General features: G+C 33.5%; 1 protein-coding gene across 1 annotated transcript in view; it reads right to left on the bottom strand.

Annotated features, from left to right (window-relative positions):
* PIGK (phosphatidylinositol glycan anchor biosynthesis class K) overlaps window positions 1–23,762 on the bottom strand; it is a 100,673-nt gene that overhangs the window by 75,025 nt on the left and 1,886 nt on the right. Inside the window, exons 2-3 of the mRNA XM_090269635.1 lie at window positions 21,867–21,920; window positions 19,618–19,709 (exon numbers count right to left, since the gene is read on the bottom strand). Of these exons, the coding sequence (XP_090125761.1) occupies window positions 19,618–19,709; window positions 21,867–21,920 (146 nt within the window). The remainder of the gene's footprint in view (window positions 1–19,617; window positions 19,710–21,866; window positions 21,921–23,762) is intronic.

Below are 23,762 nucleotides of genomic sequence, written 5' to 3' on the forward strand. Positions count from 1 at the left end.
ATACCAGCCGGCCACCATCATCTCTTGACTAGATGCTATTAGAATAGCTCCCCACATGGCTCCCTGCTTCCATTCACACCTTTTTACAGTTCATTCTCCTTGTAACCACCCGAGTAATCTTCCTTAAGAAAGTCAAGTCATCAAACTGTCTTACTTAAAACCCTCCAAGGACTACTCACTGTGATTAGAGAAAAATCAAAACTCCTTATATGGTCAAAAAAGCTCAGTTATGTAGTCTCTATCTGTCTAACTTCGGCCCCTACCACCCAGAATGCTTATCTACACTGACCTTTCTGTTCTATGAATACACCAAGCCTTTTCCACTTCAGGGACTACTCACCAAATTTGGTTTCTCTCCTCTCAAATCTTCATATCATTCTAATCTCAGCTAAGGTACTCTATACTGAGTATGTGCTTTATTTTCTCTAGGTCATTTATGTATCTGAAATCCCCATCATCTCCCACCACCACCCCCATTAGAATATAAACTCTGAGGGCAGGGCTTTATCTATCCTGTTAACCACGGTAACACTCAGGCTTAGTAACAGGGCCTGACATATAGTTGGTATTCAGTTAATATTCGTTGAGTAAATGAAGTATTTTCATTTTTGCATATATTTTAAGAGAAAATTACAAAATTTCTCTTAATACTTATCTCGATATTACCATTAAAACTGCTGAATATGAATCAGGCAATTCTCTACAATATAACTGAGCTTCCCAAAGATAAGAGGAAAATTAATGTGGCATATGTAACTAGTTTGGCAGGAAATAAGAAGAAAATGTTCTGCTACATATGTTCCAAATACATTGAAGTTCAGAACTGAATCATTGTGATTTTTCTTGGAAATTGGCTAGATCTGTATTTTGAAAGGGTTCCAACTCTGCCACATTCAAAGATCAGTTCTTCAGCTGCTACTGATTCATATTCTCATAATTATGGAAGTTATATCCTTAAAGTGGAAAATATATCTTCTCTTTTTAATAATGTAAGATGATTAACTTACATTAAATTATTATTAATCATTTCTTTTTTGTAATAAGCCATTATTAAAACTGAGCTGACCTCCTAATGTCAGTATAAATATGAGCATTCCTTTAGGCCATATTTTTTATTTAAAATTCAATATCTATCCAATGTCAATATCATAAAGAAGCAGTTTTTCAGTTTCAAATTATAAATTCAATCAACATTTTTCCTAAGATAATTTTATTAGAATCTATATTTCAATTACACTTGACATAAAATATTCATTTCAGGTTTCCCTACAGATAATTTTGAGTCCCAAGATAAGCACTATACCCCTCTGTTAACATAATCAATACATCATTTAAAAATCATTACACCTGTGGATAATAAATCAAAACCACAAAGGAAACAGACTGGATTTCAAAGGTTTATTAGTCCAACCACACATTCTGTTTACTGTTTTTAAAACTTAAGAAATGTTCAGAACTGTTTGGCAAAGGAAAAGAAATTCTCACTTAGTCCAACTGTTAAATTATTTGTATAATGATATTTAAATATATACACGATGGTAAACTCCTTAGGCTTATAGTTTTTATAAAACTATAAATATAAAATTATCAATTAAACTAACAAAACTATAATCTGAAAACATTAATTCCATGGGAAGGATGATTTTTTTGCTAAAACTAAATGACTACAGTTATATTTAAGAAGAGAAAGCAATAACACCAGGCTTGGCTCTATAGTTCACTTTTTTCTATATTTTGACATCCACACTACAAAATAATTTGATGATAGGGTAAGTCTAGTCACAAAAAATATGTTGTATAAAATGCAATTTGTAACTTCCAGACTGTTTACTATTCTGGAGAATCAGATCTTATATTTAACTGCACCTATGCCAATAAACATTCATTGCACACCAGTTATCATGAGATATAACTTGACTTCACTTGACTATCAGGTTAGCATCACAGCAGTTATTTAAGTCTTCACTGAGTGGGCATTAAATCACTGCTGCAATTAAGACCAAAACAATCTGCACTGAAGACAAACTACTACATCCCAATAAATAATAGTAGGTGACTCAATTTTCACACTTTATTCAAGCCCCTGCCAAACCTACATCATACAACAAGGTATAAGGTAATAAGGCCTTCTCTCAACACAAAACCGAAAGAACAAGTGAAAACTGAAATTGTATGAAGTTCAAACTGGGTCTGAATCCAAACAATACAGTGGTTATTTACATAGGCAGTTTTCATATTTTTTAAATCATGTACTCCAGTAAAATAAAATTTTAAAATGTGAGGGCAAACCCATCTATATCTACTAATTTCTAAGTCACACATATTTGCTACTTTAGATACATATATTAGTGAAGCATAATTTCTTTTCATTTTTTGAGAAAAAAGAGTAACTGTTAATATTTTCTTCCCTTACCACTCTTTGGATATAACCTAAATAGAATACCTTGATCATGCTTATAATAGATTTTAAAGATCATAAATATAAAAATGAAAATTTAAACTTATCGAAAAAGAAACATATGTGGGGGCAAATGGTCTAAAATACTTTCCTATTATCATGTTTGACAATCATTGAAGGAACAGGTAAGCCCTGCATCAGGACTGCTAGGGCCCTTTACCCACCTCCCTGAAATTCTTCCTTGGTGCATTCAGGAACGAATAAACAATAGGTAAATATATATATATATATATATATATATATATATATATATATATATATATATACATTTTACATGGATGAATAACCTTTTATTACAATAAACCATTAGAGTGTAAAATTTCAACAACCATAACTTTTCATTTATGATAGAGTGGTATTACCTTAATAAAAAGTTTGCCAAATAAAATTTAAATAAATTACTGCATTAGTTAAAATGTCCTTAAACTGTTCACTTAAATTGTTATACAGCCCTGATTGGTGTGGATCAGTAAGTTGGGCATCATTCCAACAAATCAACAGGTGCCAGTTGTATTCCCAGTCAGGGCACATGCCTGGATTGCAGGCAGGTCCCCATGGGGGGCATGCAAGAGGCAACCAATCAATGTTTCTCTTGTATATTGATGTTTCTCTCCCTCCATTCCCTTCTCTCTAAAAATAAATACATTTAATCTTTTAAAAAATTGCTATCCATTCTACAGTGATGCTACTAATCAGAAAATACTATTGGATAACATCATTAGCTACCAGAGCTAGGATCACCAGGTTTCTTCTTTTCAATAACATCACCATTCCAACCTAGACCAGTGGCTGAAGATGAAGTAGCAGATTGAGGATCCCTGGTTTCTGCTCATAGGTTTTGCTTTTGTTTTCCTGAAATAAATTATTCAAGATACTCTGTATATTATTGCTTCTTCAAGATTTTAATGACTGAAGAAGCAATAACATGCAATAAATTGTGTTATATTTTCATTAGCTGGATGCCAGAGTATGTAATTCACTTTTAGGCTTTTCTTTCTCCTCTTCCATGTCTTCAGGAATGTCACCACCATTGCACTACGAAGCTAATCATAGCAAATCTATTAGCTGCAGGTGCTAGCTAGACCATTAAGATCTTACGAATTACCCTTAACTCGCCAAATGTCACACAATTGGATTACTAGACTATATGATGCCAGGTATTTTGAACTTACATTATTAGAAATAAAACTAAAAAATACTACACAGCAGAGACAGGAACTCAACAGGTGCACAGTCACACATTCGAAGTCACATGTGTTTTAGTGTAATATGATGATAACTAACATTTATTGAGAACTTGATATACCTCAAGTGCTGTACTAATAAAATAAGCACATTATAAGCATTACCTCATACATTAATTCCAAGATATACAGGGTGGGGCAAAAGTAGGTTTACAGTTCTGAGTATGTGAAACAGTTTATTCTTGTATTATTATTTATTAATTATTGTATTATTTTCCATACAAACAACTATAAACCTACTTTTGCCCCAACCTGTGTATTATTATCATCCCTGTTTCATAGGATATTAAACTTAAACACAGAAAAGTTAAGGAACATGTCATGGGGTCACACGGCTAGTGAAGAGTGGAGTTTGGATTCAAACACAGTTTCTTTAATATGAACATTTGGTTTAATTTTAATTGTATATTTTCCATTACCATTTAGTCTCCTTATACACACCCGCGCACCCCGGCCCCGCAATCACTACACTGTTGTCCATGTCCATGAGTCCTTTTTCCTTTTAACAATTCTGTATTACCCTAAGACTATGTGAATTGGCATCTGAAAGGATTTAATGATGTGTTTTTGTTTGATATTGATAATCTAATCAACTCAGGTGATTAAGTTAAATGCAGGAACTCATTATTGCTGTTTAATATTTATGGTCTATAATATGACATAAAATAGGCCCTTGAAATTCTAAATGGAACCATCCAGAGACCTTAGCAAACTGTCCAATTGAAGAATAGCACTAGAGCACATAATTTCTTCTTTATATGCAATAAAGTATAACTGAAAATTCTAAGTGCTCACATAAATGCAAAAATTGGAGAACAGAACTTCAAAGAAATACAGAGGCTAATGTTCTAGACAGTCTCCAACCCATTTCCCAAAGCCACTGACTCTTTCCTACAGGAAGGCATTGGTTCTTCCCTCTCCATCTCTTCTCAGCCACCAAGCCTGCCATTTTCACCCTCAACCACCTGCCTTGCAGCCTCCACCTAAGTCGTCACTGCTTCCAGACACTCCCCAGTATTAACCACTCTTCCTACAATAGGGGAGGGGCAAGCAGCAGAAGTCAGCCACCACTCTCTTCCCCTTTCTTTTCAAGGTTAAAATTAGTATTGTGTAGACAAGTTTTCTATCCCTTTCTTCCTGTTTTCTATTGCTCAACTTCCCACTAATTAGTTCACTGACTTATTCAAGCACACCAGCCTCAAGGATTGGAATTCAAATCTGTGCATTTTATTACCAAAATTACAAGTTACTATATTTTGAACATTTTGGATGGCTCACAGAAACAATCAAAATAAAAAATGCTGCATTAATGAATGCCACTGATTTATTTTAACTTATTTTTATCAGATAATAAAATTTTTAAAATTTTGATATATCACATATAGTCCATTATAATAAAAATCACTATGTGCAACCTTTCACATATTCTCATGTTTAACAAAAATTTGACTTTTGCTAATTTTTCCAGTAAAGAACTGTACTAATTTAGTTACTCTCCCCAACTCACCTACTTTCATGACAAGTGCCTTGGAATTTTTCTTAGCACTAGTAGATTTTAACAGTCCATATGTAATCTCTTTAGAATGCTGTAAGTAGTTTCTTAGGACTTTACCACAATGCCTGAATTACACTTTTTGCCAGAAAAACACACACCAACATCACTAATATGCCTTCTCTGGTATATTTCAATTCTCAAATGACAAGAAAATCAAAAGGTTCTTTTATTTTTCTCTGGGGATTAAGCAACATAGTTTAGATATTCTTCTCATTAAGAGGACCTGGATGGCTTTGCTTCTTCTGAGGTATCACTTTTATTATATTTTTTAAAAATCGATTTGGCAAAGGAAATAACATAGTGGTAGTGAAGAGTATTTTGCCACCACTTCTGCTCTTCAGTTTAATCATAAAAGTCAACTGGACAAAAAGTAATGGGGAATATACAATGGAGACTATCACAGACAAAAAGAAAGAGTAATTAACTGGAAAACAGTAAATCTCAATTGAAATGAAATTCAACAATTTATTTTTTAAACCAATATAATGGTTTTCATTGACATTATTAATTTGACTTAACCATTCTATATTAAATTGTGCAGGCACTTACTATAATATTTTATTCAAATTATCAAATTTGGATTCCACATTTCAATAAGATTATGAAAAAACAAGATTAGAAGTTATGAGAAAAGGGAAACAAAGTAAAATTACAAAATTAACCACTGTACTTCATTTCTAGAGAGTAAAAGAGAAAACGGGTTTAAATTCAGGAAAGACAGGTTAAACAATATGGTAGAACTTCCAAAAATATATTTGAACATACAATTTGAACATACAAAAATAAAAGGGAAGGCAGGACTCTGGGTAATAAACTTCTGAACTATCCTCTGGTTCTAATACAGTAGTGATGATTACTAGTATTCAAAATATACCTATAATATGAGGTAATGGGGTGAGGTACAAGGTGGTGGAAACAAGTACTTGTTGAGTTTACTATGGGACAGGCACTGTCCTATAGGACCTTCAGACAGTTCATTCTCACTGAATCCAAACAATCCTGTGAAGACTATTACTGTCTCCATTCTAAAGGTAAGGAAATCCAGTGAGGCCCACACACTTTCCATCCACCACTACATTCTCTGGTACAAAGGAATGCATTGCCTTTCACACCACTCCCACGAAGTGAGCAGGGTCAAAAGAAAACCTTTCATAATTTCTGTACTCATAGCAACAAATATTAAAGGGACATCACTTCTCATAAGAACATCATCTTAGTATTTCCATTTTCCATGGTTCAATACCACAGGTGTAAGCAGAGCAGGTTTACAGTAGTAAATTAATAATATAAGAATAAACTTTCGCATACTCACAACTGTAAACCTACTTTTGCCTACTCCTGCATTTATGCTTTAAACTTCATTACAAATATTTCTTAAATTTTAAATAAACAAATCACTTAATTTTATAGCTATCAATTTTAAGTCTGTTTTTATCGTTTAAAAACCAAAATATCTTCCTAAAATCTTTTTTTAATTATAATAAAATCTGACTAAGAATGCTTGAGGAATGGAATTCATTCTTTTTCAAAACTCAGTACCAGCCTGGTGCCTCTGTCAACACCTGCACTGCCTCCACCCTGCAAGTGAGCACCGCGGACCCCTGCCCTTCAGCCACAGGCACTGTGCCTTGTCACTGCCACCTCCGTATCCACTGTATGATTAAACCACAATTTTCAACAAGTAAACATATTCCTTTTGTCATCACATATTTATGGAGTTTCTGAAGGACAATGAAGATTACTGCCAAGCACAGCATAAGCTTTACGAGGACAAGAGAACTGTAAAAATTCATTAAAATACCACCAAGAAGCTGCCTAAGAGCAGTTAACCTGTACACAGAAGTGTTGCATTGCAACACACATAGCCTTTGCCAGTTCTGACCTCGATGAAGGAAGCCTCCGTGCACTTCCTTTCTACTGCTCAATACGTATTAGATTGAAGATTTGCTTCTTATTAGGAGGTTCATTTCATTTCCCATTAATCCCAACTTCAAAGCACTGAGAATTTCAAGTGAAGTATGTTGGAGTTTCTTTACATCATTTCTGTATTCAATTTGTTTAATTCTTTAGTAACCCTAGTATTTTGTAACTAAGTTAACATGCCTTGAATGAACTGCCTCCCATGAAGTCACATACAAACACACACTTTTTTTGATATGCAATACAACCAATGAGACCTTAAACCAAGTTATTAAGAAACTTAAGAAGTGTCGAGTTACCACAATAGTAAGAGTATATAAAGCAATGTATGGCATTATCTTAGGAAAAAGAAGGTATCCATGTTTTTGACTGGCTCTTGATGAAGGTGCACCACCATCCAACCAGTTTGTTGATGACTAGTTAAGTCTTGTAAAAAAAAAAAGAAGAAGAAGAAGAAAATCAAGTTTTGTGAAGAACATGCACCTTGGTAGAGCTCCATGCTTACTGCCCAAGCATTAATAGAAGGTAGAATGAAACATGAAGATGCAGTAAAAATCCTAAGACAAAAGCAGCATGGAGCTTTTAACATAAAGCAACTTGTGTATGTAGAGAAGTATCACCCTAAAATGGTCTGTGCCGCAGTCTTCAATGGGCAATAAAACTGGGGTGCCAGATGCTACAGACTTGGAAGGGAAACTTCAGAGATGATTACTTATTAGCCAAGAAATTAAGTGAATAACTCTAAATAAGCTTTTATAGGAGCACTGAAAAGCAGTTTTCCCAATTTAAATGCTTGACAGAACCTCTGTTTGTGTTACGATCAACCCACTTAGACACCTAGTGTAAGGTTCTTGCTGTTCTGTATTTAAAATGTGCTTATCATTTGTACCAGTTCACATTTCCTGAAATCATGCAATACTGAGTTAAAAGTCTTCTTTAAATATATTCCCATGCCAGAATCTTATCAATACATAAGACATGTAGACAGTTTAGGTACCAAAACATCCAGTATAGAACTTATGTTTAGTATCATAGAACTAAATCCCTAGGAACTATAAACTCTCTAGATCCTATGTGGTTTATTCCTTCAGTCATTCCAAATATTGAAACAGAACCTATATGGTTATTTGCTTTCTCACTTTCTGTTTCTATCTCCCATATTAACACCAAGTATACACCAGGTTTGCACAACCAGTAATTTTTGTTAGATTTTTTACCAAGTCGTATGGTAATTACTTAATGTCTCTCAATGAATCTCATTGTGTGCTGTAATGGAAACCTCTATTTTGAAAATCTCCATTGAAGAAAAGTACACCTTTAATGCCTCCAGACCAAAAGAAGGAGGAGGGGGAGGAGAGGGAGGGGGAGAAGAAGCTTTAGAGTTAATGTTTGCATTTTTGGGTGCAACTTAACAACAGGTATGGCTACTATTTCTAGTAAGATATTGCTATTGTCTTATAAAGAATATGTGGAATATGCTCTTTAGTAAATATTTTTTAAAGGTAAATGCTTTCTTATTATAGCTGGAAACAATGCTTAATCATAAATTTCAGAAATTATTATTCTTTTTCCATACCTATTAGATGTTGTTTACCAGCTACTATTCGTCTGTTCTTTTTTCCCTTCTCTTCCCAACCTCCCTTGCAAAAAAGAAGTGGGTTTCTGCTAGTAAACTGAGCAGATATGTAATTTTCATATGCCTCCTGAGCTATGGAACTCAATATTTGGATACTTGACATTTTATTATATAACTGATCAAATGTTCTAATGTTATTTATTTATATTGTCTTATAATGTGTGGTTACAGTTCTGTGGGAGAAAAAAAACTGTCAGTGCTCACCAGCTTGTAAAAATGTTGTGCAAAAGCTAAACATCTAAATAATTAATGAAATGCAAAAAAGACAACATAAACTATTTTCTTGAATAAGTATAATTTGCTAAACAATCTTTATCAGTATATCAAAGCTGACACATGAATATCTATTTTTTATTAAATATAACTATGTAAATAAAGTGCAGGAAATTAAGTAAGATTTTATTTGCCCAGAATAAACCTTAAAATGTAGTTGCAGAATAATCTTCCTAATAAGATCCTATTTGATTGTCCTTTGCTTCCAGTATGGTTGAGAAAAATGACAATTTAGGTAAATTAAATTCTGTTTAATAGGGGTTTTACTTTCTAAAATAACATATCTGAATTTCATAATTTGAAGCCTTGGAGATAGATGTAATCTTAAAAATAAGTTAATGGGCATAAAGATTTAATGTCAGGGTACATTTTTCCTGAATTGAGTAATGTCTCATTCATACTCAAGTCAAATTCTTGGAAGCCATTAATATAAAACTCTGAAATATCTTCCCTCCAAAGAAATAAAATTAGATTCACAAATGTTAATTTTACTTATCCTTTTAACACCCCTGAAAGAGTCAGACATAACATGACAGGATTATGACATCGTTTCTATCAATTCTCCATTAGAAATTCTCAGAACTTTTTAAGAAATACTTACTGCTATCACCACTTTTCACAGTGAAATGTCAAGTTGAACCTGACTTATTCTGAGGTTGCCACCACCCAAGCACTTAAGTTTTTTTTTCATTGGAGGCTATTTACTCCCCTGCCTTTTTCTCTTCCCTGTATCCCCATTTCAGTTGAAATTATATAAGCTGGCAAGTATATTCTAGCACCTAAGTCATATGACCTCAAAGGCATTAGGATCCTTTTATTGGTTCCCCAATATTTTTCAACCTAGTTGAGAAAAAATAAAAACCATAAATGGATGAGCCAATGCAGATACTAAGAACCGCCAAATTAATTTTAGTCCTTGTCTTCCTGTTTTTATTCTCTCTTTCGAGATCCTCCCCAACCTATAAATTCCTTCTATCTCAAATCCAAAATCTGCCTAAGTCCCCTCAGTCTATGCTCCCTTTTCTTTCTCAGTCAATATCCTCCACTTTTTCTATTTCTTTGCTTTCCGTTAACTCTTCAAACTACTGTAATCATATTTCTACTCACCTGATTCAAAAGAAACTGTGTGTACCTCTTTTACAACATTTCTATATTAACAGTTAGCTATCCCCTTGTCAAACTCCTCTCGGGTTTCACGACTCCTCACTTTTCCAGTATTCCAAATAGTTCTCAGTGACACCTACCAGATGTCTTCTAAACAGAACCCATTAAACTCTCAAACTTAAAAGATGACCACAATGGGTAACAAATTCAGTTAGAAGATTATAAAATAGCATAGCAAATGATGTTTGCCAGTAAAACAGTGTGGTAGCCCCAAGAAGGTCCATGTCCTAACACCCAGAACCTATGAATCTGTTACTTTTAAAGATTCAGAGGAACTTTGCAGAAGACTAAATAAGAATCACGAGATGGGAAGATTACCCAGGACTATCTGGGTAGGCCTTATAAGAGTCATTATAAGAGAAAGGCAAGAGGGTCAGAGTCAGAGAAGGCGATGTGTCAGCAGAAGCAGAGGGGAAGGGAGAAACGGGACAACGGAGGAGTCACTGAAGATGCTATGCTGCTGGCTTTCGAAATGAAGGATAGGCTTGAGCCGAGGAAAGCTAGCAGCTTCTAGAAGCTGAAAAAGGAAGGAAATGGACTCACTTGGTGACCACTTTGGATTTCTGATCTCCAGAACTAACCTGTATCATTTAAAGCCACTAAATTCACAGCAATTTGTTATAGCAGCAATAGGAAACTAATTCAGGGTGGGGCAAAAGTAGGTTTACAGTTGTTCAGCAGCATGAGGTATTCCTCTTCCATGGGAGTACGCTCACAACAATCTACAAAGCAACACATACAGCTGTCCGGGAATCTCTTCCATGAGGCTGTAGCTGACAACCTGGCTTAAGTGTATGTATGTGTGTTTGTGATCCTCCCAAGCTCTCTCGTTGATGCTCCATGTGACAATCAAGGTAGGAGGAAGTGAGATTTATATCCACTTTGGCTTAGAATCCTCATACCCCACTGGAATTAATACCTTATGCAATAACTCCAGAGACATAGTTTTCAGGGCCCCTAAATGGAATAAGCCCAATTACAAGAATGATCACATTCAGAGAAACCCAGAGGTATGGCTTTCTCCTCAAGTATTTATGATTTACTTATCCCAGCCCATGTGCAGTTATCTAATCAATAAGAGAATATTTTTACCATAAGCAATGTTGACTACCTTTATCAGATATCCACAGGAACAGTTACAAAGTAAATAAAAGTCAAATTCTTTTGTAGAAGAAAAGAGTTTTGATAACCCCTTACCCACACCTTATTATGTATTCTAGTTAGGTTCTCTTAATTGCAAGGAATCACTAAAGCCAGTTCAAATAAGGAGAATGAATATTAGAACGGCACACAATTTTACAGAAATTCAAGAATAAGACCTTACAGAGAACAGAACTCAAAAGTAGTTTTAGATATACCAACATTAAAAATCTGTGGAACATTAGGGATTCCAGTGTTTTGTCACTAACATGACTTTGCTGTTCTGCAAGCACCCGCTTCTTTCTCCTCTTCATACTAACAGATACTCCTCCTGTCTAGTCGCTACACAGGCAACTGATGACTGAAAACGGCTCAACTTACAAACCTCTACCTATTTATGACCTTCCCTATGATAATTCAGACTGTCACAGTAATAATAAAACTAGTATTTAGAATCATTAAATTAATGCTAAGTCAATGTTAGAACACTGCAAAGAAAGTAATCAGGGAACATGGCAGGCTGGTTCCAGAGATTATGGGACGATGCAAGGAAAAAAGGAGCTGGGAATTAATCCCAACCAGAATGATGAACCAAGAAGATGCACCTCATGCAGGTGTTGTTTCCCCATCTTAAAGACAAGGACACTAAAGCTGAGGGAAATTCAATAATTTGTCCAAGACCAAAAAACTAGCAGTACCCTTCTCAGGCCATATTCAGGTTTACTAAAGGCCTGATGATATAGTAGGAAGTAAAACATGTAAGTAAAATGGGTTTTCCATTTGTCCACATCCTTGCCAACACCTGCTATCAAATCTTTCTGATAACAGCTATTGGAACAGGTGGGAAGTGATTATCTCATTATTTTGATTTGCATTTCCCTGATGATTAGTAATGTTATGGACCCGTTGGCCTTCTGTATGTCTTCTTTGAAAAATATATATTCAGATCCTCTGGATTGTTTGTCTTTTTGCTATGTTGTGTGAGTGCTTTATATATTTGAGATATTAACCCCTTATCAGATATATGATGTACAAAAAATTTTATAGTCAAATTATTAAAATTAAGAAAAGTTCAGCAAATTGCTAAAACAATATACAAATCTAACTTCACACACAACAGAAGAAAATGTATATTTTTAACAGCTACCATTTACAATATCAATAAAAATATAAGAAACCTTAAAATTCTACCAAAAAATGTTCATGGAGAAAAATTAAAATTACAAAACTCAGTTCCAAGATAGTCACATAATTAAACAAAGGTGTATATTGCTCATAAATTGAAAGATTTCATACCATAAAAAAGCCCATTCTCTCTAAGTTAATCTAAAAGTCACTGCAATGCAAATGAAAAGTGAAATGTGCTCTAAAGACAAGCATAATGACAAAAGTAAAAGGAGCATGGTTTTAAGAACTTGACAAGCTGATATGAAAGAACAAGACCTAAGAATAGTAAAAGTGATTCTAAAAAACAATCAAGTCAAGAAAACCAGGTTACCAGAGATGAAGAATATGTAAATATTAATGAAGGAACAAACATCTCCCGTATCCAAGATCCCAAAACCTTCTTGTCCACTTAAAAATCAATGAAGATATTTATCCTTTGCACCATAAAACACTTCACCATCTTCTTAGTCTTGCAAATGGTTCTATTTATTATTTAAATGTAAGAGCATGATGGCCTTGGCAAAAATGCTCCTTTATCTTTGTCATTATTCTCCTCCTTAGAGCACATTTCAACTTTTTAACTATTCTAAGTACCTGTATTCAAACATTACTACTTATATTCTTATACAGTATATGAGAAAAAGACTGTTGAGAAGTGACAGGGACACTAACTACAATAATATATTGCAAATTATTTACAAAGCACATTTACTACAGTTCCAGTTCTTCTATTCATAAAAAATAAGGCAAAATCATAATAAAAATAGTAATAAAATAAAACTGTAAGTATATATTTAATTTAGAAAATTTTATAAAATGTGATGATTTTTTAAAATCATTCAATTAGCTTCCTGTACAGAGTGCTCTACGAAGTTCTACACAGTGACACAAAGGAAAGAAAAATATACAGGTAGGAAAGGAGAGCACAGTGGATAATCTAAGTGTTCTAGGTGGGGTAAATAGTAAAAAACAAAACAAAAAAGGAATGGGAGTGACTAAATATTATGTAGCAGATGTCATAACAAAAAAATGAACATAGTAAGTTGAAATTAACAAAACAGTAGTTAAAAACAAAAGGCTGGTTGAAAAATTTGGATTTTATGGAGAGGCAACAGAGTCATTGCAGGTTCTTGATGGTGGGAGTAAAAAGACAAAAACCATGTCTGAGAAATAGAATTCTAACAGCTGTGTGAAGGATGAACCAAAGGGGAAAGAGATTAGAGACAGGGAATAAACAGCTACAAAGCTCCTGATAGAAGCATGTTATTACAGTTACAAACATGATGAAGTAAAGAAGCATGAAGTACATGAAACGTGAAATAATAATGGCTTAGACAATAATAAAACTATTAAAAAAATAAGGTATTGGGAACATAGGAGAGGCATTCCTTATATTTATTAATATTAACCATTTCACAACCCTGCAGCACTATATTCATCATGTAGATACTTTTAATTTAATAGGGTATTAAATGTTTGGTGTGCATAATTATACCAACCTCTACAGAAATGCCATAAGACTAAAATGAGATAATTTTTTAAAATTTCTAATTATAAATACCATATAAATATTAACTGTCATAATTTCCTAGGAAGGAAATATTTATGATAAAATAAAAATGCTCCAGTCATAAAGCCAAAAGACTTGAATTCAAGTTCTGTTTCTATTATTTAATGTTAGCTTTATGGGCCTTAATTAAGTAATTTAACAATTCAGAGTAACTATTTTTAATACATAAAATGGGAAAAAATACAATCTTTCACAAAGGCCTCAAAGAATAAATGAAATAGTTCATTATAAAATCTCTAACATAGTGCCTGAATTATGGTGGATAATAGATGTTTGGTACAAGGCAAGTAAAGGAGCAGGCCAGAAATAGGGGTTCCTTTCAGCTGACTTCATTACAGAAAAAGCCACAAGTATTTTCAAAGAACCACAATAGTCAGGCTCTTCTCCATATTATTTTAATAAGTACCCCCCAAAATTCCTGAAATATCTTATTAATGCTCTACTTTAGAAAATACCCCCAAATGTATATGACATAATCCACATCAGCATAAAAAGCAATGTAAAAAACTATATTACTGATGTAATTTTAAAAACAATAGGCAATTAGTAGTTTTTTCTTTTTTAATTTACAAAAAAATTACCAGAGTTCACATTTATAATTCCAATGTTTATTGCTTAAGAAAGAAGTTAAAACAGACAACAGGCCAAAAATAAAAAGTGCATCCTGAGGGAACTTAAACAGCAGGAAGGTAGGAACAAGTAAAGTTGAAGTTACCCTGTCCTAGGCATGACTCTTATGACTCGTATCTGACAGAAGGAAATGAATTAAGTGCCGTGGTGAGACCATCCCACCCATGGAACCCTAAAGCAGAAGCTGGGAAATAGTCTATAATATCAACTACAGAGCACATTTAGCTCAGTACAGTTTGAGAAACCAGATTTAAAGAGACTATAAGTGTGCAGTATTTATAAATATTTCCTGTCTAGTCTAGACCAACCAGGTTTCACTTAGCAAGGGATCTTTAGCATACTTTCTTTCATTCATCTAATTGTGTACAATATACCAAAGCATAAATTGTAAGGAATTAGAACCAGCCTGAAGAAATAAGGCCAATACATACAAAAAGATGCCATGGTACAAGTATAAATAAAATATTATTTATGCAAGAAGGACCAAGACAGCTTTAAAAAATGCATGGATTGAATTCAGTGAGGGACCAGTGTAAAGCAATGACAGGGACTAATACAAGGACTTATAAGAAATCAACTGGATTGAAATTAAATAATCAGAAATTCAATGATCAGAATATCATATCTGGAACCAGACTGGAAAACCTTGTGTACCACCATAAGGGATTTGAACCTTATTTTGCATACACTAGAATTTATGAATAAGGGGAGATAAAGAATGAAAGGTTTAAATTAGGAATATTAATTTCATATGATGATTAAAATGTAGAGTAAGGGAAAATAGTCCAAAAAGCTGCTGGGTTTAACTACAGAAATAGTTTATCAGACAGGGATCATTATAAAAACTCACATCCACCCAACTTGTAGTACAGGTAAATCATATTAAAAAGAAAAAGAAAAAAAAGAGAGAGATCCCACCTACGATAATATTCAAAGTATATTCTCCAAAGTAAACATGAGGCAGGAACAATGATTCTACATTCCCTCAGGCAATCTCAGGTCCTACTGCTGCTCACAACTTGAGCATCACAATTCTAGTATTAAACATATGTATATTTTTTATACCCTAATCCTAAGTAAACCACTTCATCAAGTACTCCATCAAAGAAAACAGTAATCTGCTCTAGCACTGGAGGAAAAAACAGGCTGTTATTTTTGATGAAAGACAACACTATATTGTACTTCATGTGCTATTTAAGAAACTTTTAAGAATAATTTTGGCTCAATTTTTGCTTCACATACTGACTTTAAAACTAATCCCTACTTAATAATGTCTTTGCGCCTCCTCATCTTAAGTATATTAAACATACTGGAGGCAGTGAAACAGGGGTTTAGTTCAAAACAATTATTTGAAGGCAAAAAAATTCCTAAAAACAGTGAAATGTTTCAGGAAGCTAAAATCACGCAAATAATTTAACAAAATCTTTGAGGTTGGGTAGGGTTACCAAAAGTATGGGCACAAAGGGCAAGACACCTGTCCTCCATGGAGCTTGGGTATAAAAATGATAATAGGCAGGAGGGCAGCTGTTAAGATCTTAGCAGCATATCTTTTTATTTTCCCACTGTAACAAATAAAATCCCCTCTCCCTGAGTCAATATTTTGAAATAGTATTATAAAATTATGGAAAACTATTAAAATGTCTCTTGTATCAGATTACCACTTGCTAAAAATCAGACTAACATAATTTTTGCAATAGAAATGTTTTTAAAGTGCAAACTTGTGTTTGCTTTGCCTAACTGATGAAGTATTTCCCAGTCATGTGTTTATTCATCCACTACTTACTGAGCACCTACTATGTGACAGACACAGTGCTAGATGTTGGAAGTGCAAAGTGAAATAAAATATAATCCTCATTCCTTTCTAGGAGTTCATAATCTAATAAAGGCAACATACTAAATTAGTACAATCATATTATAATCAAAGTATATACAGGATACCATAAAAGCAAAAAAGGCAAACAGGAAATGCTTTTTGAACTATTAAAGTAAAGTGAATTTGGAAGTCAGGTAAAAGTTAAAGCTGTGCTTCCTAAACTTGACTGTATCAGAACTACATAGAGAGCTGATGTCTGGACCTGACTGCGTATTTAGTATATCAGAATATTCAGAGGTGAAGTTAAGAAATCAGTATTTTCAACATACACCACAAATGATTCAGAATCACAGCCAGGTTAAGGGAGCACTGAGCAAGAAGTATAAACAGCCATTCCAGGCAGAGAGAATAGGTCAATATGGTCAGAGTATGTGAAATACAGACAGAAGATCAGGGAGAAATCAGAACAAATGTAGTGACATAACTAATGGGACATTTCAACAGGATCTATGGAACTATCAAATTGATGTGAACTTTCAAAAAACGAATCACATGTGACATGTATTTTAGTAAATGATTTTTGACATGAACTAATTTCTCACTGAAATGTATGGGAAAACGAAATGCAAATACTTTGCATTTCAAAACAAAGGTAAAATGCTCCTTTAAAAAAGCAAACAGTTTTTAAAACTTACAGCTCTACACCAAATTGTCATTAAATATAGTGACCAACCATTTTTCTCAGGATACATACAGCAATATGAAAAAGTTATAATAATGTTTTAACTTGAAAATTTTCCATAATGTATAAAATTCAAACCCTATTTTGAAATTCACTATTCTTAACAATGTTAAGTTTTCAAACGGTTATTTCATAATAATTTCCTATTTTCTAAATAAAAATTTACTTATAATTATATTTTTATACTTAATTCCAGGTGGAAATGAGAGAATTCACCAATAAGAGGAGCATTCACCATAACAGGTGAAAAGCCAAATAGACTTCTTTCTTTGATTTGTTTGTTAAATAACAAACTGTTTAAAGCCCCAATTCATTCCCCAACAAAGATTTTATAAACAGAGATATAAACAGGCAATTATTTGAAATAAGAATAAGCTTTTAAAGAATATTCTTCAGAAACCTAGGAACAAACCTACTAAGTTTAATATATAAAATATATCCTACAGTTATAGTCTACTTCTAAAAAATTCATCTGAAACTTACTTAAACCATTTAAACATTTCCTAATGATTTATTCAGCAAACAAAGATTCATTTACCAAAGTGAAAACGATTGCCAAACCATACCCAATAGCTCCCTGGAGTAGCACATAGTGTATAGAAGCAACAAGCGTTAAAAACCAAAGGATTTAACCATATGATCTACTAAGGAGAACCAACTAGCAAATTATATTAATTGGCTAATTTATAAGAATAATACCTGTATACTTGATACAACAAATCATCCTTTCTCAGACTTAATTTAATGCACTTTTTAAAAAATGGTAATATTATAGAGCTGCCTTATTTTCTACTTAAAATACAGGAATTAAATTAGAGTTCTTGTCAGCCTCTTAGGCTAAAATGATCTATTTACATGGAATAGAACTTTGTGTTCTGAGTCATTCACTGCTTTTCTGCTCCTGCAGCACTTTCCACATGGCTCTATTTGCTTTCATTACAAGTACCTGATTTATGAAAAAAAAAAAAAAAAAAGGTACTATTATTACTACATAATAGCTGAGGAAACAGGCTTAGCATGGCCGAGTGCCTTAACCAAATCACCACTAAACCCAGATTTCAAGATCAGTTTGTCCGACTGCTAAGTTCTTTCCAAACTGACTCACAGGTAGGGAGGAACATAGGACTAAATAAATCAAAGTTAAACAACTGAACTGACTGCTCGTTCTTCTATAACTGCTTTGGTAGTGGCAAAAACAGATCTATCATATCTGAAAACCAAATGCAGAGGGCATGTATCTGAGGGTGAAGGAGCGGTTGATCTGCCTAGTACCTGAACTCCCTCACATAACTAGGAAATACCCCACTTTGTGAGTCCTCATAGAAGGCAGAGCCCACTTCCCTATATAGCAGCTAGCAATGCCATACAGCTGTTCTTCCTATCATTCCCTCAATCCCCAGAGTACAGACCTGAGAACTTAAAACTATGCTCTGCCAGTAAACCATTTTCTACAACCATTATATCAATATGTGACAAAAGAATATCTCAAGATTTATGTATAGGTTTTTCTCAGTTGAAACTGTAGCCACTCCTTGAAATCATATCTTGAAGATTATTTTTAGGTGTAATATTAACTGTAATTCTTATGTTTTTTCAAGTTGTTAGAAATCATTGATAAACATGTGAGTAAAGATTAAAATAATTAATAATTATTAAAAAAAAAAATCTATGCTCTGCCAATGACATCCCTCCAAGGGCTCTAAATTAAGAGCTAGAAGCTATAAGAAGCTGGGTCAAGAAAAGTTGGATTTTAGCAGTAGGCAGCAGTACCAACATTAAGTTTCCAAAGTTAATGGCAGGAGCTATGCAGTAGCTGAGTCTAGGCTTCAGAAATTTATAGCTGCACTACTGTCACTGGACTGGTTTTATATCATAATTTTTAGATATGTTTTATCTGCTACCTAGTCTTCCTTGTTCCTATTTAAAGCTACAGTCTTCCTATGAATTTGATGTAGTAATCAATATGGTTTCAGTAAATTCCTGTTCTACTTGAATCAGTCAGAATCGTCTTCTGTTGTCTGCAATCAAAAACACACACTGAGGCACTTAATGATTAAATAAATGATACTAAACAATTGCACTTTATCAAATCTTTTTACCTTAGTATTGACTGATATTTTATATGATTTGCCATTATGGCCTTAAGCAAGTTACCACGTACATGGCAGTATGTTCTAGCAACAACAAAAAACCTTCAAGTTTCCTTATCTTTTTCAGAAGCAACACAAAAATACAAATATAATAACAATCATCTAACGGTGATTTTCACTGAGGTTCAGAGTTAAGCTTTATTAAGAATTCTTACCTGTCAGGAATACCTAGCCTCTTCACACTTCTATAAACAGAAAGAGTATTTGCAACATGTCGATAATTAAACCAGAATCGGGATGTACACACCTAAAGTATTAAAACAAATGAATTATCTTCATGAATCAAAACAAGCCATGACATTACAGAATTATTTCTCTTTAGGTAGGACATGGAGATGCCTAAAGAAGGAGTATATCACAATTCAGGCTTAGAAACAAGAAGGTATATAAAGAATTGTCAATAAAGCCAATCTCTCTGGGAAGAGGTCTTTCAAAACCAGTATTAAATAAAAAGATCACTCAGTTTAAGAAAAAGCTAACCTTTGGGGAATTAAATCAAACAGTGAACCAACTTAGTTACCCTCAGTTATGTGATTCTATAATGTTCCTGTTTCTTAAAAGATTAAATTCTCTGAAATCAAAGACAGTGCACATAATCTCTTCACAGAATAGAAAAAAAATTAGCTACCTTGGGTTATATAAATTTCCTTATACTCTAGATTGCTTCCTAATTTTAGTTGTAAAAATGTAAAACAGAGATTAAACACAACATAGAAAGCAGCTTTTAATGTACATAAGAAAATGCATTATAAAGTTGTTGAACTGAACAGAAAATTAGAAACAATTCAAACTAGTTTTATACTTAAAAAAACTTCACTAGTAGAATATTTCACAGTTATTTTGTATATTATGATATAGCAAATACAAGTTCTAAAGTGACACAAAAGGGCATTTTTAAAAAAGAAAGAAACATTTCTAAAATCAAAGGTATTACAAAAATCTACCACCAGCCCTCAAAAACCAGCCCCCTTGAGAATCCATCCCCAGAGAGGCAACAGAGATTGAGGTCAGTGGCTTGGATTCCTCTATCTACCTCCTTCACATTCCCATTCTTAGTTCCCCAATTTTCCTCCTTTTCCAACAAGAGTTACTGGCTTTGAAACGCTATACATTCTTTGCTCCCTTCCTTTTTCACAATAATCAGCTTCCTTTCTTGCCTCTTTATTTCCTCGCCCTTTCTTCCAGTGAACCCTTTTATACATTTTTTCCTTAAGTGAGATTTATTGTGTCTTCTAATCATGTAAATATCATTAAATGAATATCCAACAGAGAAACTATTACCCAAATACTTTCCAAGCACAAGAAAAACAAAATCAATTATATGTATTCTATTTGGGAAATTTAAAATGCAAATATGAATCCAGATAAATTAAAGATAATACACACCAACAACAAAAAAAAAGGCAGAAGAAAAGAGTCACTAAGCAAAACTTACTAAGAATCTAAATAATGCAGATTAAAACAAAATTTAATCTGTAGCCCAGTGATCAAGAAGAAAACATAAAAATTAATAATACACAGTTGACCTGGGATTAGAAAAAGAGGTACAGCTTCTTCAGAGGGTAATTATGCTCCTTGACTTCTCAGCCTTATGCCTAGGCGTTTATCCTAAAGAGAAAAATCAGTCAAGTTCCCAAAGATGTATGTATAAGAATGTCCAACACAGCCCTGTTTAAAATAATGAAAAATTTAGAATCTAATGCTCATGAACTAGAAATTATGATACATTTTTTAAAAAAAAGAAAGAAAAGAAAACAATTCAGGCTTTGGAAAAGATAATGTATCTCTGTATCTACTAACAGGGAAAGATTCCCCAAGATATACTGCTATGAGGTTGTAAAACAGCAGGTGTAATATAATCATCTATCTTTATGCTTATATATGAAAAGAGAGAAGTTTAGAAGAATATTCACCAAATTGTTAATTGTGGCATGAGAGACTTGAAGACATTTTTCCTGTCTTTTTTCAATTGAGGTGAAATTCACATAACATAAAATTAATCTTGTCTTCTAAGCTTTTCTGTATAATTTGAATTTTCTACAATGATCATATACTTTTGTAAAGAGAAAAATATCTTTAATAAAAATAAAATAGCCTAAGTGGAGAGTATCTATAAACTAATATTGTAAATAAGAAACACAACTACTGCTTTCCATCATTAAAATGACTCTACATTTTACATAATGCTTCTTTTAAACAATAGCATCCCTAATTTATTGTTATAGTTATTAACATCACCATTTGACAGATATATGAAGGCAAAGAATATGACCAATTGATATGGTCAAGTTAAACATAGCAAACCAAAATAAAGAATTTCTAGTATAAGATACAATAAATTGTATTTTCAAACACTTGACTCACACAAAAATTTCTGAGGCACATATCTAAGGAACATACTTACCAAAACAGCCCAGTTGTTTGTGTGGCCACTTCTAAAGAACTGTTCTGCTTGATCCTATCAGTCAAATAATAACAAAAGATTAGAAGCCACATTTCCCAGAATACAGACTGGTAAAAAGTTAAGATTCATGGAGTTTTTACAGTTGTAATAACAGTAAGTCATCGTTATGTAAGGTTATAAAGACTCTAGTTTTTGACCTTATGAAGCACCAATAGAGTTTTATTTTTTGTTAGGGGGCATTATTTTGGGGAGAGGCTATTTGTTTTTAAACATTTTGTCCCAGTCATCTCTTCCTTATATACTTCTAGCTTTCCATTCAGTCCTCAAATTGTGAATGACTTTATTTCATATCTTGATTCTACACATAACAATTAATACCATTCCTGCTGAAATTTCATTCAATTTATTCATACACTGTGTGGGGGGGGGAGGGGGGGTGCTTCCAATTTATTTGAACTCACCAATATATTTTATTGAGTACATTATCTAGCATACTGCCATGTACCATTTCACTAATAGGCTAAAGTGAATCTGAATTATATTTGCTGGCATGGAACATTAAAAATCTCAGCATCCAGATACCTAATTAACATGATTTTTACTATATATTGAAATAATAATGAATATAAACCATAATGACCTCAGATCTGCTCCTAAGCGGTATTAATTACTAGAACAGTCAAACTGCCTGGATTCAAATCTGGGCCCTATTATGACACTTCACCTGTATAAACTTAGGAAAGCTGTTTAACTTCTCTGTGCCTCCATTTCCGCACCTATAAAATGGTAATGTTACCTGACTCACAGAATGTAGAAATGGTAAATGGAACCCAGCAATTGTAAAACAAATATTAGCTCTTTTATTTTTCCACTGGCAAGAAAACTTCAAGAATTCAGTTAAAAATTCACTCAAATGTGTGTCATATATATATACACACAAACACATACTTTTTAAAAAAATCTTTTTCAACAGCTACCAAGAAGCTTTAAAAAAGCAATATGCTATATTGGGTAAAGTACTGGTTTAGGAATTTGAAGATTTGAGTGTTGACTCAGGTTATATCCCTCACTTGGCTGCTAGACCAGGTTAAGTCATTTAGCTCTTTAAACTTGACTTTCCTCATGTAGAAAATGAGAGCTGAATGTCCGTTCCAGCTCCAAAACTCTTAGATCGTTAGGACTTTAGTGAAAATTCTGAGATGGCAAAACTCTTTTGTGATTGTTTAGACAATAATACAGGCACTGTAAAGTTACTTCTTCATTCTACTTATTATGTGCCAGATACCATGTATCATACAGAGACAAAAATCACTGAAAAACTTGCTTTCTCTCAAGAATCCCAGAGTGCAGTAAAGAACACAAGCATGCAAATACATTACACAACAATGTAACATTCATTCATTCATCACTTCATTGGGCGCCATGTGCCAGTCACTGCCCTGAGTGTTCAGAATGCAGTGATTGGCAAAAACAATCAGAGTACTTGCCTCCAAAGAGGCTACTGTCCAACTTGCTAGACTACATTAAGCAGGTAAGGACAACCTATAAATTCTGTAAAGGTGATATGATATACACAGTACAATGAAAAGAGTATAACATGGGGAAATGGGGGAGGGGGCAGTTGAGGGAGGTTTCTTTAGAGGAGTGACATTTGGGTTAGGATCAAAAAGGTGAAGAGAAAAGAGGTCCAGGCAGAGGAAACATGGGCCCTAATGGCAGATGGGGCTTAAAGGTTTTGAGAAACTAAAAGATTAACATAAGTAAAAGTTGGAAAGAGACAAACAATTGGAGGTATAGGCAGGGGCCAACCAAGTACGCAGGGCCTTGTTTATGGGTCATAATAGATTGTGTTCTTTATCCTGAAAGCAATATTAAGATGAACCTAAGTGACATGAT

Source organism: Furipterus horrens, unplaced genomic scaffold (assembly GCF_987537825.1).
Source record: "Furipterus horrens unplaced genomic scaffold, mFurHor1.1.pri manual_scaffold_3, whole genome shotgun sequence".
Lineage (NCBI taxonomy): Eukaryota > Metazoa > Chordata > Mammalia > Chiroptera > Furipteridae > Furipterus > Furipterus horrens.